Source organism: Aulonocara stuartgranti (assembly GCF_965226115.1).
Source record: "Aulonocara stuartgranti genome assembly, chromosome: 9".
Taxonomy (NCBI): domain Eukaryota; kingdom Metazoa; phylum Chordata; class Actinopteri; order Cichliformes; family Cichlidae; genus Aulonocara; species Aulonocara stuartgranti.
In genome coordinates, this window is record NC_138960.1 from 22,934,549 (window position 1) to 22,955,748 (window position 21,200).

General features: G+C 41.2%; 1 protein-coding gene across 3 annotated transcripts in view; it reads left to right on the plus strand.

The window, feature by feature from the left end:
* The window catches only part of ptprn2 (protein tyrosine phosphatase receptor type N2), a 147,665-nt gene that overhangs the window by 2,236 nt on the left and 124,229 nt on the right, over positions 1-21,200 (plus strand). For 2 of the 3 annotated variants that reach the window (XM_082546246.1, XM_082546247.1), the window contains exon 2: positions 16,623-16,673. In XM_082546246.1, the coding sequence (XP_082402372.1) occupies positions 16,623-16,673 (51 nt within the window). Of the gene's footprint in view, positions 1-6,981; positions 7,208-16,622; positions 16,674-21,200 lie in introns of those variants that run through there. The other variant, XM_082546248.1, reaches the window with a different exon arrangement.

Genomic DNA, 21,200 nt, shown 5'->3' on the forward strand with positions numbered 1-21,200 from the left:
TATGTCCATACGCACAACATTTTCCACATTGGCTCAAAGACTCCACCCCTGAGACACTTCAGCAGTTATCCAAACCTATTATTTGCTGTGTGGGAATAAAGAGATGAGCATTAGTGATCATTAGTGTTTTCATCGATTCTGCATACAGGTCAACTCAACTACTGATTCCTGATAAATGTTCTTTGTAGAATGAAAAGAAGACGCACGCCAAAGACTGTATATAAAAGACTGATATGGCACTATGACATCACTAGGTAGGCACAGCCTGTTTGGTTGTTTTTCAATAAATAGGACAAAAATGTTTAATACATCAAAGAAGAAGACTTAAAACTGGTGACGAGACCATTGACTTATCGGGGGAGTGTTACTGAGGTCATAGATCAAGTAAAGCTGTACAAGTCCCCCACTGCTAGCTATTAGAAAGAATGCAGGTTTAAGCTGCATTATGTGGGGGGGGAAAGTATCTGGCTAACATCACCTAATCTTTGAATTCAGGTGTTTTCAGTCCCGTTATCACAGGTGTATAAAATCAAGTACCAAGCCATGAAGTCTGCCTCTACAAACATTGTGAAAGAATGTGTTTTTGTAGAGAGCCCACTGAATTTGAGTATGGTGCTGTGGTAGGAGGCCAACGTTGCATCTCTAGAGATTTGATGTTTCACAATCAGCTGTAAGAGATATTCTTGCAAAGTAGGAGTGTTTAGGAAGCACAACAACTGAGCCACAAAGTGGCAGATCACGTTGTCAAGGTTTGCAGGTTGTAGACCCGAATGCAGACTTCATAAACAAAAAACAAAACAAAGTAGAAAAAAATAAATAAATAAAAGTACCACAGAATTTATGTTATTTCATTTCCCACGCACAAAGATGGATGGACAAGAACGCCTTACGATTCTAGATTCTAAGGAAAACGGGGGCTTTAATTAAATATTGGAGGTAATCGGGGAGACTGGAAACATCGGGGTAACAAGACACAGCTGAAAGTGATTCTGGCAATATTGAAGGAAATGAAAGTAATGACTCAAGAGGACCAGTAAAACAGAGTAACTGCATAACAGAGACAAACACTTGACAGCGATGTATGCGATGACACCAGGAAGGCTAATTTGAACTAAAATGCAGGGAATCAAATATAAAGTAATCTAGAAAAAGATTTACAGGGCAATGGATTAGAAAAGTAGCAAGAACTAAAATCTAACCAGATTCTAGAGTTCAAACAGAAAATAGAGACAATAATATAATCTTTAACATCAGCACCAAAACTGTGTGTTGGGAACTTCATTACATGGGTTTCAATGACGGAGCAGCTCCAGCAGGTGAAATGTGCAGGTGCCCCAGTATGTCTGTCCATATAGGTCGCATCATTATTGGCTGAAAGCACCTTTTTTGTACACTCTGTGGCTTAATCAATGAATCAATGCAACTGGCAGAAAAACATGCCAGCATTGTAATAAGGGCCTGATAAGCTTGGAAGCAGAGGATTTTGATGGTTGGACACCTCTGAACCTACTTAAACTGATTCTGGATTCCCACCACTGGTAATAATATAACAACAGCAAAACAGAAACACAAGATTAGAATAAACTCATTCTTTGCTGCTTCGCTCGATGCACAGGTAATCATCCGTTTTGCAACATACTATGGCCAAGATTTATAACAAAGACAATTTTTCTTTTCATTATGTCCTGAAACGAGTGACTGGGCCCATGAACTTAGCAGAAAAGTGTTTTAGATGTCAAGATTGAAAGCTGTTTTCCAACAGACTAGAAGTGTTTTTACAACCACAGCTATTGCCATCAGCAGGTTTGTGGCTGTTCTGAACTGAGGAGCTACATCCATGTTTTATACTGTCTACAGATAGGAAGAGAAGCAATATCTAGTAAATATTAGTGGTTTTAAATCGCATTTTAACTTGTGGAGGGTTTACAATCATAATTATTAAGCCTTAACGAATTGGTTGCAACATAACTGTGGAGTCAGAAATGCATCTAGCATAAAAATTGAATGACTACAAATGTAAATGAAATGTAAATAAGAAAAATTTAGTTAATCCATCTAACAGCTTTGTTGGTAGATGGACTTTTCCCCAAATACTTTAAAGAAAGTATAAAGCCAACTCTAGGAAGCATTTTAACTGATGTTTTGTGGGTTCGTGTTGTAGTAATTTACTAAATTAATCAGCTTAAAGGCAGAACGCTAAACTAAATTACAGCAATTCTGTTTTCTAACCTGAACTATTTTGGCTGCAAAACTTGAATCCTAAAGAAGATAAAAGTAAACTTCCCCAAAGTTAAATGTTGTTTTCTCCTGGCAGCTACAATGCCTAAAATAGCCTAAAACATGCCACCATTACCCATCACTGTTGAAACTTTAAACCCTTTATTCCTCCTGTATTTGCTGTTCGTCGTCTCTGTGGTGCACTAAAATTTTCGATTGGTTTAGATTCGCTCACACGGCGTGCCATTTTGTTGCCTTGACCCAGCTGCTGACGTCTGAGCGGCTTCTTCTGGGAGGACGCTCTGGTCTTCCAAAGACTGGGAGAGGTCATGGACTGGTTAACGCGTTTCCAACTTGTTCCCACCAAGGTGACTCACTAACCAGCCTTGAGTCTGCCGCCTTGAAAGTGAGATGTAATTCAAAAGCACAGCACTTGTAAATTAACCAAAAGGCAGCGGCATTTAAAAAGCTTAACAGCACTCTTACACTTTAATTTTGCCTCAGTGTACGCGAAGGCCTGCTGTGCTCGTAATTGATGAAAGAGGCAGAAAGATTTTTATCAAAGGATTGGCAACTATTCATCTTTATTTGAAGAGTGCTGAAAGGTTAATGCCTTGTTTACACAAAGTTAGAAAAAACATAATTTAAATAATGAATTTATTGACTCCAGCACAGATTGTAGCCAATAGAAAATTAGCAGAAACACTCTAGTGCCTTGCGATCAGTATTTCCATCAGGATTGTTGTTAAAATTCTGTTCAGCATCTCTGCTTTGTTTGCAGAGGTTTGGCAGTGACAAGAATCCCAATACAACTACTGAAAAAATCCCAGTGTTTGTTAGCTACGCAGGTAGCTTTTCTCCAGCTTGCAGGTGCTGTTTATGAGAAAAAAATGTACTTTCAGCAACATTTGCTATATGTAAATAATAAAAGAAAGAAATATTAATCCTTTAAAGGTTATGAGCAGCTCCGAGGATTTAATAAAGGGAAAGCAGAGCAGTCTAGCTGCTATCGAGGTGTTGTTGCGATTCTAATAATGCACACACAAATCTAGCAGGAACACTGAGATCAGACTGAGCAGAGTTTAACATGGACACGCGGGGCTTGTGACAGCCTCTGAGCAAATCTGTTCCACTCCCCCCTTCAACACACTTTTTACACACAAATTAAGGAGTGTTAGAGGATATATTGATTGATATGTGACCTTTCTCCAATGTGTACATTGGAGATGTGCTTTAAGGCTGCACTGTCTGTCTGTTGTTTTTTTCTTTACAGCTGGCTCTCAGCAGCCACCGCCTAACATACCCAGACAAGTGGGATTTGATTAACTGGCTGCTGAGCTGTATGTATTTTGCCACAGCCCTCTGTCATCCAATAGATATCAGGACTGAGTGGTAATCAAGCATCTCATAGTGGTAATAAATCAACAGAGGCGATCGAAATGTGCAGCAGTATTAGGATTGATATTTTACTACAGCACAGATTATAAACATGGTGAAGTCTGCATCCACAAGCAGGACATCTTGCTTCAGTGGAAGTTGTCTTTTTTCATCCTTTATGCTGCGTGGTTTAGGATGTCTTCTTTTTTGTGGCACTAGGGCACAAAATGTGCATTCCCCCAACCTGTTGGCAGCGGTTTCTGGAGGCTGCTCGGTGTCACTGGGTGAACTGGGTGGCAAACAATGCAAATCAGCAAAAACCTCTTGACATTGCTTTGGTTGCAGAATGCTGTGGTTGTCTGTAGTTCTCTCTTAGTTTCTCTGCAAATACTTGCTAACTAAAAACTCAAAAAAGTGTCAAATGAATTTTGAAACAGGTCGGCACAACTTTGACTCGCCATTTCCACTCTCACTTTTCACTGTTTTGCTATAGTTCGGAGAGTAGCTGGACAGGGTTAGTAGACAAGTCACTTCCATTCAAACTATGACGTCAGCAACGTGCTAGCGACCAAAGCAAACACAAGGATGTTTTTACCACCAGTTGGGGAAAACACATCATTCCATAGCAACAGGTGGTTGCCAGGGGGTGATCACTGACAAGTCTGTAGGTCTGCGTGACTGGGACTTCAGCAGTGACTGCCATGAAGTTAATGCCACATTAACTTGTCCACCAGTGCAGTATGCAAAACCTCTATAGAAGCAGGTGCAATGTATTTGAAGCCGTTACCATAAACCAGGGGTGGGGAACTCCAGGCCTCAAGTGCCGGTGTCCTGCAGGTTTTAGATATCACCCTGGGTCAGCAGATCTGAATCAAACGATTAGTTCATAACCAGGCCTCTGAAGAACTTCAAGACATGTTGAGGAGGTAATTTAGCCATTTAAATCAGCTGTGTTGGATCAAGGACACATATAAAACCTGCAGGACACCGGCCCTCGACGCCTGGAGTTCCCCCACCCCTGCCATAGACTGTATATGAAAGATCAACCCAGTCATCACACAGTAGAAACGCTTTGGATGTTTTTAAGCCTCAATTTTAATAATTTGGCTGCTTTCATTTAATTTTTGGGGACAATTTTATTTAGAATTTACAGAAATTTCACTTAAAAACTAGAGCGTCCTGTGCCGTACCATATTGTCCCCAGACATACTGGTATAAATACATTTTTACATGGTCAAAAAAAGTGTAATATTATGATATCAGTGGTTTATCAAGACCACAAGTTTGTTTCATAGCCCACACAATGACACAAGCCCGAGAACATCTGAGAGCGAGAGCGGGTGCCAGTCTTGAGCGGTACTGCTTCATCAACCTCCAACAAAGTAGGCTACACTTTGTACACTATTAAAAAAAAAACCTGTTCCTGATAAAGGTGGAAACAACAAACTCGTTTCACCACTTGAAAAAAACAAAAAACACCAGGAGTACCACTAAGCTATGAAGACACACGAGGAGGTGCTAGCAGACGGTGATGTGCGACCCAAAAGTAAACAAATGACTCAGCAGAGTGTCACCGGAGCGCTCACTCACTGCACTCAATATGACAGAAAGACCAAACGATGGATGGGAATTACTGATGCAGTTAAATGATGGAAAAGCAGCATTATGTGACAATATAAGAGTTGCAAAGTTCAGTGACTTTAATTACTCTACACTAAAGTGTTAAGCTGTTGTTTTATACTTACAAATTTCCAGAGAAAACACTACCTGGGCTACATTTCTGCTTTTGACGTATCCTTTATCACTATAAATAATGGTGTGTCACTACTATTGCACTATAATACTGCTGCTGCTTGTGGCAATAGATGCGAGTTCAGATGAGGTAGTCTGTCATCACTGACAGCAGCTCATTGGAAATGAAGGATGGAAAACGCCCTTTATTTTATTTGCACTAATAAATGCTGCTGCCTGCAAACTGCATTCACCATAATTATCATCATTGCAAATTTCCTTGAAATTTTGTGATATAATTTTGGGGCTACAGCCTCCACCCCTAGCTGTCAGTACAATTAACTACACAGAAAGTCATATTATTTATTGGATAATTCCTTGAAAAACACCAGTACAACTTCCGACACCCACCCCAGAGGTCCTTGTCAGTAGTTCGAATTAGCTCGCACACAGCAGCCACCCGTCAGATAAAGTGGGAATGCCCCTGAAATTGACGTGCGCATTTTTGAAAATGAATGTGGATAAAGTTCATTCATTCATCTTGACCCTAAAATTGTTCTGTTACAACCTTTTACTCCTTTTGGATATGCCAAGTAGGCAATACTTCCATAAATACATGGACGAAGAAAATGTAAATTTGATGCAGAAATATCTGCTGCTGACAAAAAAGTATGAAGAAGAGGAGTTGGGAGGTTCTCTTTGGTGCTTTGAATTAAACCACAACAAGTTCATAGTGCCAGTGTGGGCAGTTATGTTTACAGGTGTTAAGCTACTAGATAACACATTAAGGGAGCAAACAAGTGATCAAAGACCTTCTTCTGCACAAACATATCTGCAACAGATTTTCACTGTAAGATATTTTACTCTGGGCCAAAGCAGAAGAAGGTATAGTCAAACACCTCATGCATGTATGTATATGAGTTTTCTAGTAATGAAAACTCCTCTGCCACCAAAATTGCTAATTAAGTTAAAACTCATATAAGGACGAGAACTAATATGACTGCTAGACTAATAAAAACCCGGCTTTGATGGCTCTCCTACTCTCAGTAAAGGTCACAGTGCATTTTTCGTTTCTCTCAGGATGTCTGAGTCATCTTGACTGGTCTGGTGGAGGGTCAGGCCGAAGCGCCGGCCTTCAGCTCAGCCTTTATTGACACTTCGTATGAGGAGCCCTTCTACAATTCACTAAGGGCTTTGACTCATCTAATAAATGGCAAACCATTTATTGGATGAGTTTTCATTGTGCAGTACATCCCCCTCTTCGTGCACATGGCAGCACATGATGGTTAAATAAGCATTTGGTGTGCTATTTGCAAAGCCTGTTTTTCCAAATTAATAAACTCAACAGCTGCAGCATTCAGTACGAGTGTAACTGATCTGACATTAACAGTTCTGCCATCATCTGTTGCTGAATATAATATATATCTATTGATTCTCGCTAATAAAGCGCATACGGTGTTGTAAAGGACCTCTTCTCAGCCACACAGCTGCTGGAAGTCTTGTTTTCAGGATGACATGAATCGCAGACTGATAAGCTATTCGAGCGACGCTGTTTTTCAGATAGTCTGGGAAACTGGTATTTTTGAGTTTTTAGTTGATTTCACAATTGTACCCTTGAAAGTGCAAGGAAAAAAACGTAAAACAAAGCAGGCTGTGTATCCATGGCTTGGGTTGCTTCCACGGCTGGTGTGATAACAGGCGGAGGGTGGATTTTCTTTGTGATTCAACAGATGCTCAGAGGAGTGTGTTGGGAGCACGGCGGCTGGCTGTTCCTGTGTCTTTCCAGACAAATGTCGGCAGCTTATGAGAGGAATGAAGTCAGAATTGTGTCAAGATAGACGTGTCGAGACGATACATCTCGTTAGGCTCTCTTCAGTTCAAGGTGAACCTTGAAGATATTCTGGGTCAAGGAGGAGGAGTGCCGCCAGAGAAGCGAGGAAGGCGACATGTTCCAGGGGAAGTCTGCTTTTCTTTTAGACGCTAAAATTAGTTTATAGTTCAGTAGAGGCTCTTTCTTCCTCTGAGACTTGTCAGGTGTAAGAACATGACGCATTTGGACCTTTACGTTGATTAAAAACACAAACAAAGAAGGTGTTTTCCCGCTTGCGTGCCAACAACAGTGCAAAGAACGTGCTCCTTTTTGCACTCTCTCTCCTCTGCACACACCTGACACGGCGAGTGTTAAAAACGTCATCGGTTTTTACAAGGAGGAGTGGACGGCGTTTCTCAAGGTTCAAATTAACTGGTGTTGGTAAAGGGGTCAGAGTGAAGGTCACCTCTGTGTGGCGGAGCTAAGATTTATAATGAGGACAATAACACAGTAATGAGGATTCTGAAAGCTGTGAGCTGAGCACAGGAATTAATCTATACTATCTCAGCTGTGATTAAAGCAGTAACGTTCCGGTTTCGCCTTTGGGGGATGCTGATTAATACTCTGGGCCATTTCTCAGTGCAGCAGGAAAGGAAAATGACTGTTTGAAGGGAAAAAAGCAACAGAAAGATGGGTGTTTTCCTATATTTGTGACCAACTGTCTCATTTGAAGTACATTAGTAACATATATGAAGAGAAGAAAAAAGGTGACGGTGAGACAGCGGAGGCTCGAAGCGAGGAGGAGGTTTAAACCGTGTCTGCCGTCTATCGTGATGGGTAATGTGCGATCGTTTAGGGCCAAGAATTTGGCATTTTGGTCACCACCTTGGTGTTTTGTTGGTGTCAGAAGTGGTCGTGTTTTGATAAGAAGCTGTAGTGCTAAGTTAACAGCTATCATAAGCTAGCTCAGTATATCATGACTTTAAAGCTTAATACAGTTTAAATAGGGGACTAATGAGAAAAAACGACTGTTCGTACGTGCATCCCTCCATCTTCTGCCACTTCTCTGGGATCAGGTTACGATGTTAACACTCAGCAGAGACGTCAAGGCCTCCCTCTCCAGGCTACTACCTCCAGCTCATCAGGGGAAACACCGAGGCTTTCCCAAACCTGCTGAAAGATACAATCTCTCGACTGAGTCTGGAGTATGCCCCGTAGCCTCCTCCCAGTCACCTTCCCTGAAACCCATCAAGGAGACATCCCAGTCAGATACATAAACCACCTCAACTGGCTCCTTTAAACCACAACCATCCATTGAGAGAAAAACGTTTTTTCTAACAGGACATAAACATCCGTATTTCTGTTTATGGCACTAGTTGGTAGCATAAATAGTTTAAAATGAATGTGTTTTAACCCCCTTTGCGGTCACCCTGGGGGCCACAAATTTAAATAATAGGACTTGGATACCGCTGAATACCTCAGCATTTAAAATCCACCTGAATATAGACTGCCTTTCCTTCTCAATAGCCTAATATTGATATTCATCTTGCAATGGGGGTGATTATGCAGAAGCACGTAAGGTAAAATATTAGAGGAGGAATGCTATTTGTTCAGTTTATGTTGCGTTATATTTACTTGGTTTTTCCAAACTTAAAGTCAGCTAAGAGAAGGGCTTTATGTGTTTTTGTATGTGTGATTATGTGTGTTTGTAGCCTTGCCACTAAGGGCTCTCCTCAGTGTAAAGAGGCCTGGCCAGTCCCAATTTATACACACACCCTGTTTATTTTGCCCTTTGTTACGCACTCATACACATCAATGCCCGCTCCGCTTTATGTCGTCATTCTTTTCAAAGGTTCTCTCAGCGCCTGCTGTGCTCATGCCCTACTATATATAAGAGGAGAGGTTAATCAGCAGATGCACACCAGGTGTGCCACCCTCCTCAAACGAATCACTTTCCCTCCTCTCTTCACAGCTGAGCCAGAAAACCACACCCCACTGCCACAGTGTTTTCACTGAGTCAGAAATGTGATGCCTTTGGGTGTCTGCACCAACTGCAGCCATAAAAATCCAATCCCTCAGTGATGAGAGGTGTTCTGACCAGGGAGCGGCATGGAGACAGTTTCATATCAATTTCCTCTCATCTCATCTGCATCTTAAGGCGTTTAATTCCACAGGTGGTACAGCTGAGTAGTTTCATTTTAAGCTGTGAAATTACCACTCAGGCACATAAATGACTTGAGGCCAACAAAGATGTCATTTCACTCCCATTTGCATGTCATCGATGTCACATCTGCAGGACAGGAAAGTCCAAACACCGAGGCGTGGTACTGACCTGCACTTTAATCGAGGTTCAGCTGGCACTCAAGAGTTAAACCTTTGTCCTCACCTGCAGGATTAGATATTCCCCTCAGGGCAGTTTGTGCTGGTTCACTTCGAGCTCTTTGGAACATAAGAAAGAAGAGGCTTAGCTGTTTCACTCGCTCCACTTCTGCTTTTCAACACTCAATCACACCTCAAGAGAAGGGAGAAAATCAAATGTCTGAATCACTCAGTGCAGGTCGGGAAAAAGGTCAACCCGGCCTATTTCTGGGTCCTCTGTTGCCGCAGTGATGCTGCCATCTTTAATTCATAGCCGTTGTCTGGGCTGTCGCCTGGAGCTGGCAGCTGAGTGACTGAGAGTGACCTGCCTGCTTGGGAATTCTGAGGGAATTGTGTCTGGTTACACTCCTCTGGATGCCAGGTGGTTTCACATCAGGATCTCTCTTCAGTCAAAGTGACCCCAGAGTCCCCTCACTTTGACCCCCAAGCTCCTAATTCAGGTTAAAAACTTTTAGATTTAGTTTCTGTTAAATGCTTTGAACTAAAGAAAAAGTCCCACAATATCTATATGTGCCATCTTGCTAAAAGGAAATATTTTACCAAAACACAATAAAAAAAAGATAATTACGCTACAGGTTAAAAAAGCTACGGCTAAAAGCTAATTAGCTTCGCACAAAATCTATAAACAAGGGCAAACAGCTAGCTCTGTGTTAACTAAACATGCTAAGCTAAGCTACGCTAAGCTAACTGGCTGCTTCACAAACATTGGGCACACAAGAAAGCTCTCACCTTAGCCTTGAGAAGAAAACTGTTCCTTTAAACATAAAAAGGTTTTTTTTTTCTCTAATGCAGTGATAGAAGTGAAGCCTCAATGGTAGAATTACTGTATTTTCTTGTGGTGTTAAAGTGAATTATTCATTTTGTCCTTCACCCCAGAGAAAATAGTTTCCTGATGAAATATGGGTGAACAAAATGTCACTGTCTTATTTAAACAACTGTTATAGCAGCGTCCTGCCATATTCAGATGAAAACGTGTGGGGGGGGGGAATGTATAAAAAACATCGAGGATCGTGATAAGGTAACCAGAGCTCAGTTGCTGACACATAGCATGCAGCTTTTGACAAGAACAGACCTTCTGGAGCAGAGAAAAGCTTGGAGCCATCTTTAATTTTAGCAGGAGAGCACCTTAATGACACAAGCTGTTTAAATCTGCGGACATGGTGTCAAGCTGATGCTAATTTGGTTGCAGGTGATGTTCTTCTCTGCTGTCCCCGCTCCAGCCACGCTCCCTTTTCAATTCACTTGCACTTTTATTGCAGTTGTCACCCGCCGCGCTGTTCTAAAATGGCTTTTTTGGCTGACGGTACAGTTGTCTGTGATTTACAAAAAATGAGCCAGGCGTCCTTGGTTGCACCTTATATCTATAATAAAAGATACTTTGGTGGCCCCAGAGAGTGAATGAAATATGCCCTTAACTGCAGCAGGCCTCGGGATTGGCTGTTCTCGCTGCCAGGCTCCCAGCGTTCTCCTTGGCCCCTCAGACATCGCAGATGGTACCCGAGCACCGGCCAACCACCTGTGAGGGAAAGTGGATGATCAGGCCTCTGACTTCTTGTTGAGCTTAGGGTTTTGCCTCATAGGGACATAGTTAATGTTCCGGGCAAGGTCAGCCAATCACAGCCAAACGTTTAGAGACCTAAATGTGCACTGGGATGTGTACTTAATAGCATTATAATGCTCAGGTGGAGATTGACTGTCGGATAATGTGGTTATATTGTTTTCTAATGAGAAACGTATGTAATTGCTTTTCCTCAAACAAGCCTTTCACTCCTCTCTGATTTCACACTCCCAAGGGGAGATACGCACGCTGCTGTGTCCCAACACGCAGGTGGTTTTAGTTATAGGTGAATAGTTTTTTTGCATGTGCCTGTGCTGCTCCTTGTTTACTTACACGGTCGGTGCACTTGCTGCCCTAAATAGCAGTTACTTGTAACAAAGTAGACAGGACACATCCTCGTAAAGTGTTTCTGTGCTGCATGTAGAGGTCTCAGAAAGGGTAATAGATCCCGTCCAAGTTCCCACTGTTGCATGCTTTCCTGAAGGTGTTATTTATGCAAAGTCTGCACAGCATGTTTTAATGTCATTTTGAAAGGCAGACAGAGACAAACAGTGACTGTAGCACATGTAGTTATGCACTTCTGTCTGATACACCTCCTATTTTACCGTCTCTTGAGAATACAGACCTCTAACTACCGCTGCATCTTGTTAAAAAACTGTGAAGTAACTCCTGTGACCTTCTGGAGTCTCCCTTCATACAGCATTTATAAATTAGGTCACAAAGCATCTATTTTGGGAGCAGAAACTTCTGCATATTTACAGCAGTTGTAGTCGGCTCTCATCTAGTGCAGCTACTAACAATTACTTTCATTATCTTTATATATTAATATTAGTTTCTAAAGAGTCCTGATTTCTTGGTTTTTTGCATATTTGTCACACTAAATCTTATAAATCATCAACAAAGATAACCTGAGTAATACAAAATGCACCTGATCCTGTGTAAAACCTAAAGCTAATCAAACGTTTGTGGCTGTGAGTCTTTTATATCACTGTTGGGGGGATTGTTTAAAATTCCCCCACATTGGAGGGTTTTGGGTATGAACGGGCTCCAAAGCATCTCAATCAGATATGAGTCTGGACTTCGACTGGGGCGCTCCAAAACCTTAATTTTGATTGAAAACACAATTGCTGGTATGTTTTAGATCATTGTTATAACCGGCATAACTAAGATAAGTGATAACAGTGTGAAAGGTGAGCATATATGACATGTTTTTACTGCATTGCTCACATGGGTCGAAGGAAAAAAGTCACATGCTTAAGTTAAAAATCGTCTAAAAAGCACAAATCATTTCCCTTTAAATCCGTCTGTAACTGCACTTACTTGACTTGAAGAACGGCTACAGATAAGCCATGATTGATCTGTGACGAGGCTGACACGGCCTCAGTACTTAATACCAAACGTAACACTTTTTCATAAAGGTCATTGTGTTTGTGAAATTATCTTGTAGGCCTTGGGTTGAATAAAAGAGCGCGGCTGTTCTTTGTCAGGATGCGTCATCAAGATAAAGCAAGGACTCCTTTTTTTTTTCTCCCTCAGCATCGACAAGTCCTTTTTTCTGCCTGGGGTAATCAGCAGCATCCACTGTGATTGCATTTTAATTAAAAGGCGCCATTTTAATCATCTCGCACGGTGTTGGAGAAAGGGGCTGTGCTGTTATCAATTCTATGTCCCTGCCTATCTCACACGCAGACACACACACACATACTGTCTGACTAACTATGCTCGACTGGACGCGTTATTAGTGGAAAGTTGTAATTAATATTGAGAGCTGACAAGGCTTCCCAGAGAACCCCATGAATTAAACAGGGAAGTGATGAGGAAGTAAAGTTGAATGGACTGACACTAATTGCGGAGTGCTGAGATGTGCATGGTCAAGAGGGATTGACTCTTCCAGCTCTAAGTGACTGCTTTATAAGTTTGGTGTAAATTCTTCTTTCACTTACCTTCAAGCTAAATGGGAAAGTCTTGGTAAGTTAAACAAAGTCGTGCGAAAATTAGGGCTGGCAGGTGAATATTGTTTGCACGGTCTATAAAATGTCAGAACTTCATTTTTTCTCAAGCCCAAGGTGATGTCTTAAAATTGTTTCATTTGTGGAAACAACAAACTGACAGGAAGTGATGCCTAATTAGAAAAAGCAAAAATCCTCTCAGTTTAGAAGCTTTAACTGTAATCGTTAATCAACTATCCAAAATGTTTTAGTTAATTTTTTCTGTTGATTGATTAACCAAGAAATTAATTGAACTCTAATTAATGTTCATCATCAGAAAGTCAAATGACTCAGTCGAGAGTGGTAATGGCCCATGCTTCTCCAGCAAGCACTCGGCGACAGTGGGAAAGAAAAACTAAATTTTAAGCTTTTAAGGAAGAAACCACCAGCAGAGCCTGGCTCAGTCATCTGCCCAGACTGGATGGGGGTGAGGGGAGAATAACAACATAAAAGACACCCTGTGGAAGAGAGCTAGAGGTTAATATGGTGATACAACAGGTGCAGGCTACTGACACGATCCAGCACATATTAGCAGGGTGCAACAGGCTAGCAGGGAGGGCATACATGGTACTGGAAATTGAACATCCGTGCTGGGTATGGCCTGGAGATCCCAAGGTCAAAATAGGCCACGCCCCATTGGTTGGTTGAGAATGACCGAGCCCAGATGCTGTGGCACTTCCATAGAGGATAGAGCTGGACAAACTGTTGATGGCTAACACAGTGGACATAGCAGTGGGAAGACAGCCATAGCGACAGATGTAGCTAAACCAAGTGATAGCACCGTTAAGAAAAGGAACATGACAACATTCAATATTCATTCACTCACAGTATACATAAAGTTTTGAAATATATCAAAAGATATCAACAGAAAAAACAGTATCAGTATCGGTTCATTTAATTTCTACTCAGTTCAACAAACAGCTGTACAGTACAACACGTGCAGGTGTACGTCAGTCCTGGTCCTCACTCAGGTTGTGTCATTTTGATATATGCTGGGCAGCCAGATAGGCCCCGTGTCCTTCTCCTTGGACTGCTTCTAATTTTGTCATGTTGTTTAGCTCACTGAAATACAGATCTGAATTGGTTGAAGTAAGTGGTCCTCACGTCACTGAGTAATTTACATCTTAAGAGGAAATGCATCTCTGTTTCAACCTCACCTGTCACAGTTTTGTTTCTGTTTGTATCTTCCATTGCCGGTTTATGGTCACTGACCTTATGCCTGGTTAGAATGTTTCTGATTTCTGCCTCTGACAGTCAACGGATTTTCTGCCATTTCATAATCTCTCTAATTTGTTTTGGCTTTTAGTCCATTCTCTCCAGTCTTTCTGATAGATTTCTTCGCATTGTGTGATGATTTGGTTCACTCTGACTTGTGTTTGGTAAGCAGTGCTGTTGTGAGACTTGTTGGGGCGTGTTTGTGTGGACACAGTCTCAACACCAGCTGGCATAAGTGGCTCTTGAGGGATTGAGGGTGTCTTGGGGGGATGGAGCTCCTTTGAATGTTAATTTTGAGCAAGTATCTGCCTAATTCTGCTCGACGGGCATTTGTTGAGTTTTTCTTTGTACATGATAACCAAATCTCCATAAACGTTTCATATATAATAAAGCATGAATGTGAAGAATATGTTTGCAAAGGACAACATTTGTAATCCGATGAGTATTGACCGCCTGCACGATAAAGAGTAACTTGAGCAAAAGTGTAACTGTTTGGGGCTTTTTTAGATTTTTGTTAGCCTCTTTAAATGTATCTGTGTTGATAGTAAGCAATGATTGGAAAGTGTTAGCCTGGATATGATTAGACCCAGTGTTCACTTGCATTTCTGTACAAGTACAAGTACAACCCTGCCATATTAAAATTGATAAAACTGTATGAAGTTTACCATTAACATTCATATGGATTTTTGTTTCAGGCCTCTAGTCTGGATGATTCACTCTACTTGTCACTCTGTTTTTGGTCTCCACCAACTCCACCAAATGTGGAAATATTTGGCTTTTTATCCGTCAGATCCGTCAGGGAGCACACAGAAAGTTTATCATCTGTTTATTTTCTGCCGCAAACCTTCTGATATAAGACAGAAACCCAGGTTTTAAACCATGAGCATTAGAGTTGTGGTTTTAGTTATTTGTAAATTGCAAATATAACTGAAAATGACTCTTCCAAAAATATATTGGTGCATATACAGGCATCCTTTAGCCTATAATGTGTCCATTAAAATGAGGTATATACTCGTTATGATGCAGAATAATATTCAGGTACAATGAGTTGGAAAAGCAATTCATGGTCTTGGTTTTAGAGCAGTAAGTTCCTTTTCTTCAGTTTGGGACATTCTGCCTTTTAGTTTTGTTCCAGAGAGCTGAGCGACCTTACAGCTCTGTGTTGATGCCCCACTCTACATCGTTAAATAGCAATTTTGCTGACACATTGAAGCCATTACCTTGCAAAAGAGTAATTTCATAAAATGTGCCCTCGACTCCTAAACAAAATGGCTGCGCACTGTGCCTGTAAGTTCCAGTTCCCACGCAGATTAGCCTTTAATAATGCAACAGAATAATGACCTGCACGTCCAACTGGGAGAGAAGAAACTTGAACAAACTTTGGATAAGTAAAGCCTGAAAAGTTCCTCTCTCTTCCACACCTGTCCTTATTATCTGCCCTTTCTGTGCCAATTGATTATCCGACATCCCGCAACTATCTCTTCTCGTTATTAAAGAAGTCTGACAGACACCTCTCCTCCTACTCAGCCTGTTCTTCATTCACGGTCACAAGCTGCTCGTTGCTGTCCATCGAGGCCACCGGGCCAAGAGGGTGCATCCAATTCCGTCACTCTGCATGATGAGCGGAGGGAGGGGAAAAACAAAGATAAAAGAGTTGGAGAAACAGGACTGAGGCTCAGCCTAGTTGTTTGCAGACTCTCCGTGTGTTACCAGCACTGCAAACGCCATGAAGTGGTGTATCATGAGCTCAATGAACAAGCCTAAATCTTGTGCTCGGTGTAGTTAATTTTGATCCTGAATGTGCGAACACCTCCTCCGTACAAGACAGAAAATTACACTTTTTTTTATTTTGTTTTTTTTTGTTTTTTTCACGCCTCAGCCTTTTCCTGGAAATGTGTAAATGTAGAGGATCACCTGTGCAGATCGGCGAGCAGAACAATCAGTCCTCTGTTCGCCGCAACTCCCACATGAGAGAGATATGAACACAGGGAACAGCTACTCATAATGCTTCTGCCATCTGTTCATTTATTAGTCTGGAAGCATTAAAGCTCATTAATATTCATGCAACATTCATAAATGGAAGCGCTGCCCATGGATTTGGGGTGTCAGTGTCAGAGACAGCTAGGGGAAGTCACACTAATTGATGATTGATGGCTCTGCCATTAGCGGCAAAGCCTAGGGCTAGAGTTAATGTAGTCCTAAGCTGCACTTTTATAGCTCTGCCACATATTTAGAAAATGTAGCTAATTTGGCATTGCATTTTCTCCGCAGCAAAGACAAACACTTTAACGACTTGAGCTGCTTTCATTTCTTGTCTCCTCTTTGTTTCACCTTCTCTGACCTCCAGGTTGCCTGTTTGAAGATGAGCTCTGTACACCCTATGAGTTCTGCGTCAACGGTAAGTCCACCTTCATGTACACATACCTCTTTTTATCATATACAGGACACTTGAAAAGTTTTATCAAGTTTATCCAAAATGAAGTCCTTAGTCCAGTCACACAGGCATAAAGACTCGCTGGAGACTACCAACTGCTAAGGAAAGTTGTGTATTACCCAACATGTTGGGAAGTGGTTGGTGGAGACTTGCTGTGGTGACGTGCAGTTTGCATGGAAGATGCTCACTTGTCAAGAGTGCTTGCAAACTGGTTAGTAAAACTGTGAAGAAAGCAATACAAACTGGAATCAGAGGCCGTCAAAGTAAAGGTTGCACCTTTTGAAACATGTTGGTTCAAGCAAAAAAGCAATACGGGTAACTTTACTTTAAAGGCAAATGCTCTCTTAGTGAGCAGTTGGCAAATGTTTGCAGACAAGTTGGCATCTTCCATGCAAAGTGTGGAACGCAATCACAAAGAGGGTTTTGATGCAGCATCCACTTTGCGACCAATTTAACCCGGCATTCAGTGAGGAAATAGACATTTCATCCCTAATGACTGGAGGTTGCCAGAGGGTTGCCAACCAGTCTATAGGCCTATATGACTGAGACTGTAATTATCATTAAAAATGACCATAAAGCTCTGAAACCAATCATTAAAAAAGGTCTTTAAAAAAATGCTCATTTGGGTTTCTCACATCTAATCAAACAAATTGTGGGAGGGAGGCGTGGTTGCAGACAGAACAGACACCTCAATAATCGGCTGGATATTTATCTTTTTATTGGTTTTTGGTAATGTCACTTTAGGTTGGTTGTGGGAGATTCGATATACAAAAGGTCAACAAATAGTCATAGCTCACTAAACTTTGTTTTAAACTGTGTGTGAGAAATTATTTTGACTTTTATATCACAGCTTTTCCTCCATGATTTCTCTTTACGCCTAATTTTTTCTTTACAGGGAATGAGTACCAGAAAACAAAGGTCTGGTCACTTGATCATAACTGAATCACGAACAAAAATAATACTCTGGTATTCTGATGTGTTTCGGCTTTCCTTATTAAAAGCAGCTTTCTCTAGGCAAGCATGCTCCATATGAAGCTAGTACAGTATTGTGCGTGTCTGTGTTGCAAATTGGACTCTGTTTCAGAGGAGGAGGAAGGAATTCAGACCCCTGGTTTCTTATAATATTAGCTGGTTGTCTGTGGTACACAATATTATAGGAAATGCAGTCTGCTAACTATAAAGCTCTCAGTACGACGGTGCTGTATCTACACCAATTAGCTGCAACAATAAAATCCAACACTGTAGTTTCCTTCATAAACCAAAACAGAATTGGCCTGTAGACATGGACGCTTGCTCTCTTGGGGGTGGCCCGGGGTGTTGGACACACTGACACTGGCCGTGAATCCCTTGGGTCATGAAAATCCTGATGGAGTGGAGCCTCCATGAGTCAAACTTGTGCCAGCAAATCCTCGTATGGCGATCGCATTGGGATGCCGGGTCAATGCCTTACACTCTTTACTGTGGTAAAATGTCAATTTATCTGCTTGCAATGCAATGTTTAAGTTACTGGTATCTGTCAGCATAACATTGACGTGAATGTCCACATCCAAGATATTCAAGCGAAACGTCGCATGGGAACAAAATGCTATTGGGTCCACCTGTCAGCTGTTTTAATGTTGGTGCTGATCATGAAACTGGAGTTGTGCACCAAGTGAAATTTTGGAGTCATTGCTGTAAGTGCTTGTGTTTTAAATTTTGTAAATGTGAGGTTCACCAAAGTGGAGTTAAAGTCTCAACATCTCCGAACCTGCAGATAAAGCCTTAAGCTATTTTTAATCGCTCACAGATTTATATATAGATAGATGGAGACTGAAGGTCCCGCTCACAGCATTCTTCTTAGTTTAGACATACAGCATGAGTCATACTTAAGAAAAGCTTCAAAATTGAATGTGAGTCAGGCTGCAACAATAATACCACACAATATAAACACACAGAAGCTCTCTGATCTCATTCATCTAATGATTGATGCCGGCGTCTTGCTTTCCCCCCTTTCGATTCCGAGGTTTCTCCAAACCACACATGATCTCGACCTCATCTGCAAACCTTCTCGCCATGGAGCACGGACCTATCTGTCTCAGTGGTTGCCATGACAATGCATCACCGGATGAACAGAGGGGAAATGTCATAGCTTTTCACTGTGAGGCATTCAGGCGGCTCACGCAGCGGGCTGTAATTTTAAAGGGGATTGATAGCGTGTCGATATTGAGGATCGTCTCCGCGGAAAGTCATCGGGAAAGGTTAATGTATTCAACACAGCAGCAGCAGGAAGTCAGGGAAGGGTCAAACGTGTATGGAGCGGTTTCATGTCCACGTGTTTGTTTTTGTCCTTGCAGGCATAATGATTAAATGCCTGTGCTTTGAGCCTGTTTGTTTGTCTGCACCTTTCAATTACTTTCTGCAGACTCATCCTGAAATCTGTATCACAAACAAGATGAAGGCAACGAGAGGAAGACGAGCACTTTCTCAGGCAGCAGAATTATATGCAAAACATGAACTACAGCTAACAGAACACAAAGTATCAAACTGACTATTAATATGCTAATAAGAGGAAGAGGATGAGAATGACCCGAGTTAACATTCGATTTTGAACTTTGTGTATGTCCTCAGATTTTTGTAAACATGATTACGAAGCCAGCGTGCATCATAGATAACTCGTGCATGATCTGATTACATTTTGAAAAAACCTTCCTGCATAGTTTTGCATACTGTTGAAGGAACACTGATTTGAAACTGATGCCAAAACTCCTTCACACTTGAAGCTACCAAGAACAAAATGATACCAAATAATTTAGCATGGAAAACAACTGAATTTACAGTTTACTTGTAACGAAGCTGATTTTTTTTGCCTGTGAACAACGTCCTATAAGAGTGATACTGTACATGGGAACTATTGCATATTGACAGTAAACAATCTGATTAATGACAATAAACCACTAGTACTGTAAAGTCACAATATGTGGTCTTTTATCGCGGTAATAAATGGACTGGTAGTTTTTTCTACTCTGTTTGAGTACTCAAACTGCTTTCTTACTACAAGTCTAATTCACCAATTCACACATACATTCATGCAAGCTCTTTTTTCTAGTATTAAGTGCTTTTAATCTAACTTTGACTATGCATCAGTTACAACACCGGTTTCAATGTCTGGCCCAAGAATACTTTGACATGCTGGCTCGAGGAGCTAGAACACCCTACCTCCATATCCACAGCTGGCCCTCAAAAATGGACATCATGCTGTGACATAACACCTCTTGTTTAAGTAAAGAATGACTTTTAATGCTTTGATACACAGGTCAGGACACTTTATTGGGCCTGCGACTAATTGCTGTTGTCATTATTGATTACTGAGACATTTTCCAGCCCAGTGAGTCATCCAGTGGCTGGTTTTATCCAAGTAACAGATAAAATGCATCCTAATTGTTTTTGCTTTACTTTTCTGTCAGCTAACTAATCAATTAATCAACTGGTTTTTGCACTCTGTGGCAACACTACAAGGGTTCAAAATTAATAATTGTGGCTGCAGTAACCACATACCTGGAGAACAGAGACGTATCATTACAGATTTGTTCAACATTTTACAAAGATGAGACCATTGATGCCACTCATGCCTGCACTATAAATATCAAGCAACAACTAGCATCTATAGTTAGCTTACTTTAGCACAAAACGACACCTAAAATGCCACATAATTGGGTGGGTGTCTGTGATCTCATGCCTCCGGCAATGACCCTCGCAGAACTCCACACTGCTTAAAAGCAGAATCTGCAAAAGATCTTTTATTTTGAAAATCCACCACCAGTTTCTCTAGGGTGCTCCTGTTTTTGACTTCCTGCTCTCGTCATCAGTCCCATCTACGCTAACATGGCTTCCATAAAAAACAAAACAAAACATGACTTTATTTAATACAATGTTAAACTGATGGCTACTACTGCTTCAATCTTCGAGGCCATGAATACCCGAAATCTTTAAAGGGTTGGAAATACTAGTTGGCTGATTGTGTTGACTCTGCACTGAAGTGAAAAAAAAAAAACTAGATAAAGTTATTTCTAGAAATGCTGAAACACTGTTCTGAGATGTGTGTGTGTGTGTGTGTGTGTGTGTGTGTGTGTGTGTGTGTGTGTGTGTGTGTTTTAAAGGGTTGGGATTATCTTCTATTGAGAGGGAGTGGGTAGACTTTGGAAGTTAGCACAAATTGGGAGACCTCCTCCTTGATTTCCATATTAACCCAGTTTCAGAGGAAATGGGGAAAAAGCAGAGAGTACAGAAAATAATATATTAAAAAAAAACCCTTTAATTACACGGCCTGCTTTGCTAAAAGGAAGAAAAATAGAAAAAAAACTGCTGACACCTTCACAATAAAATACCCCGAGGTAGACAAGAGTGTCTTAGTGTGGATACATAAGAACATGAAGACTCATGAAGAATGTAATATGATCCTTGAGGCACCTCGAGGCAGGAACATCTAAATATGTTTTTGAGTACTTTGGCAGG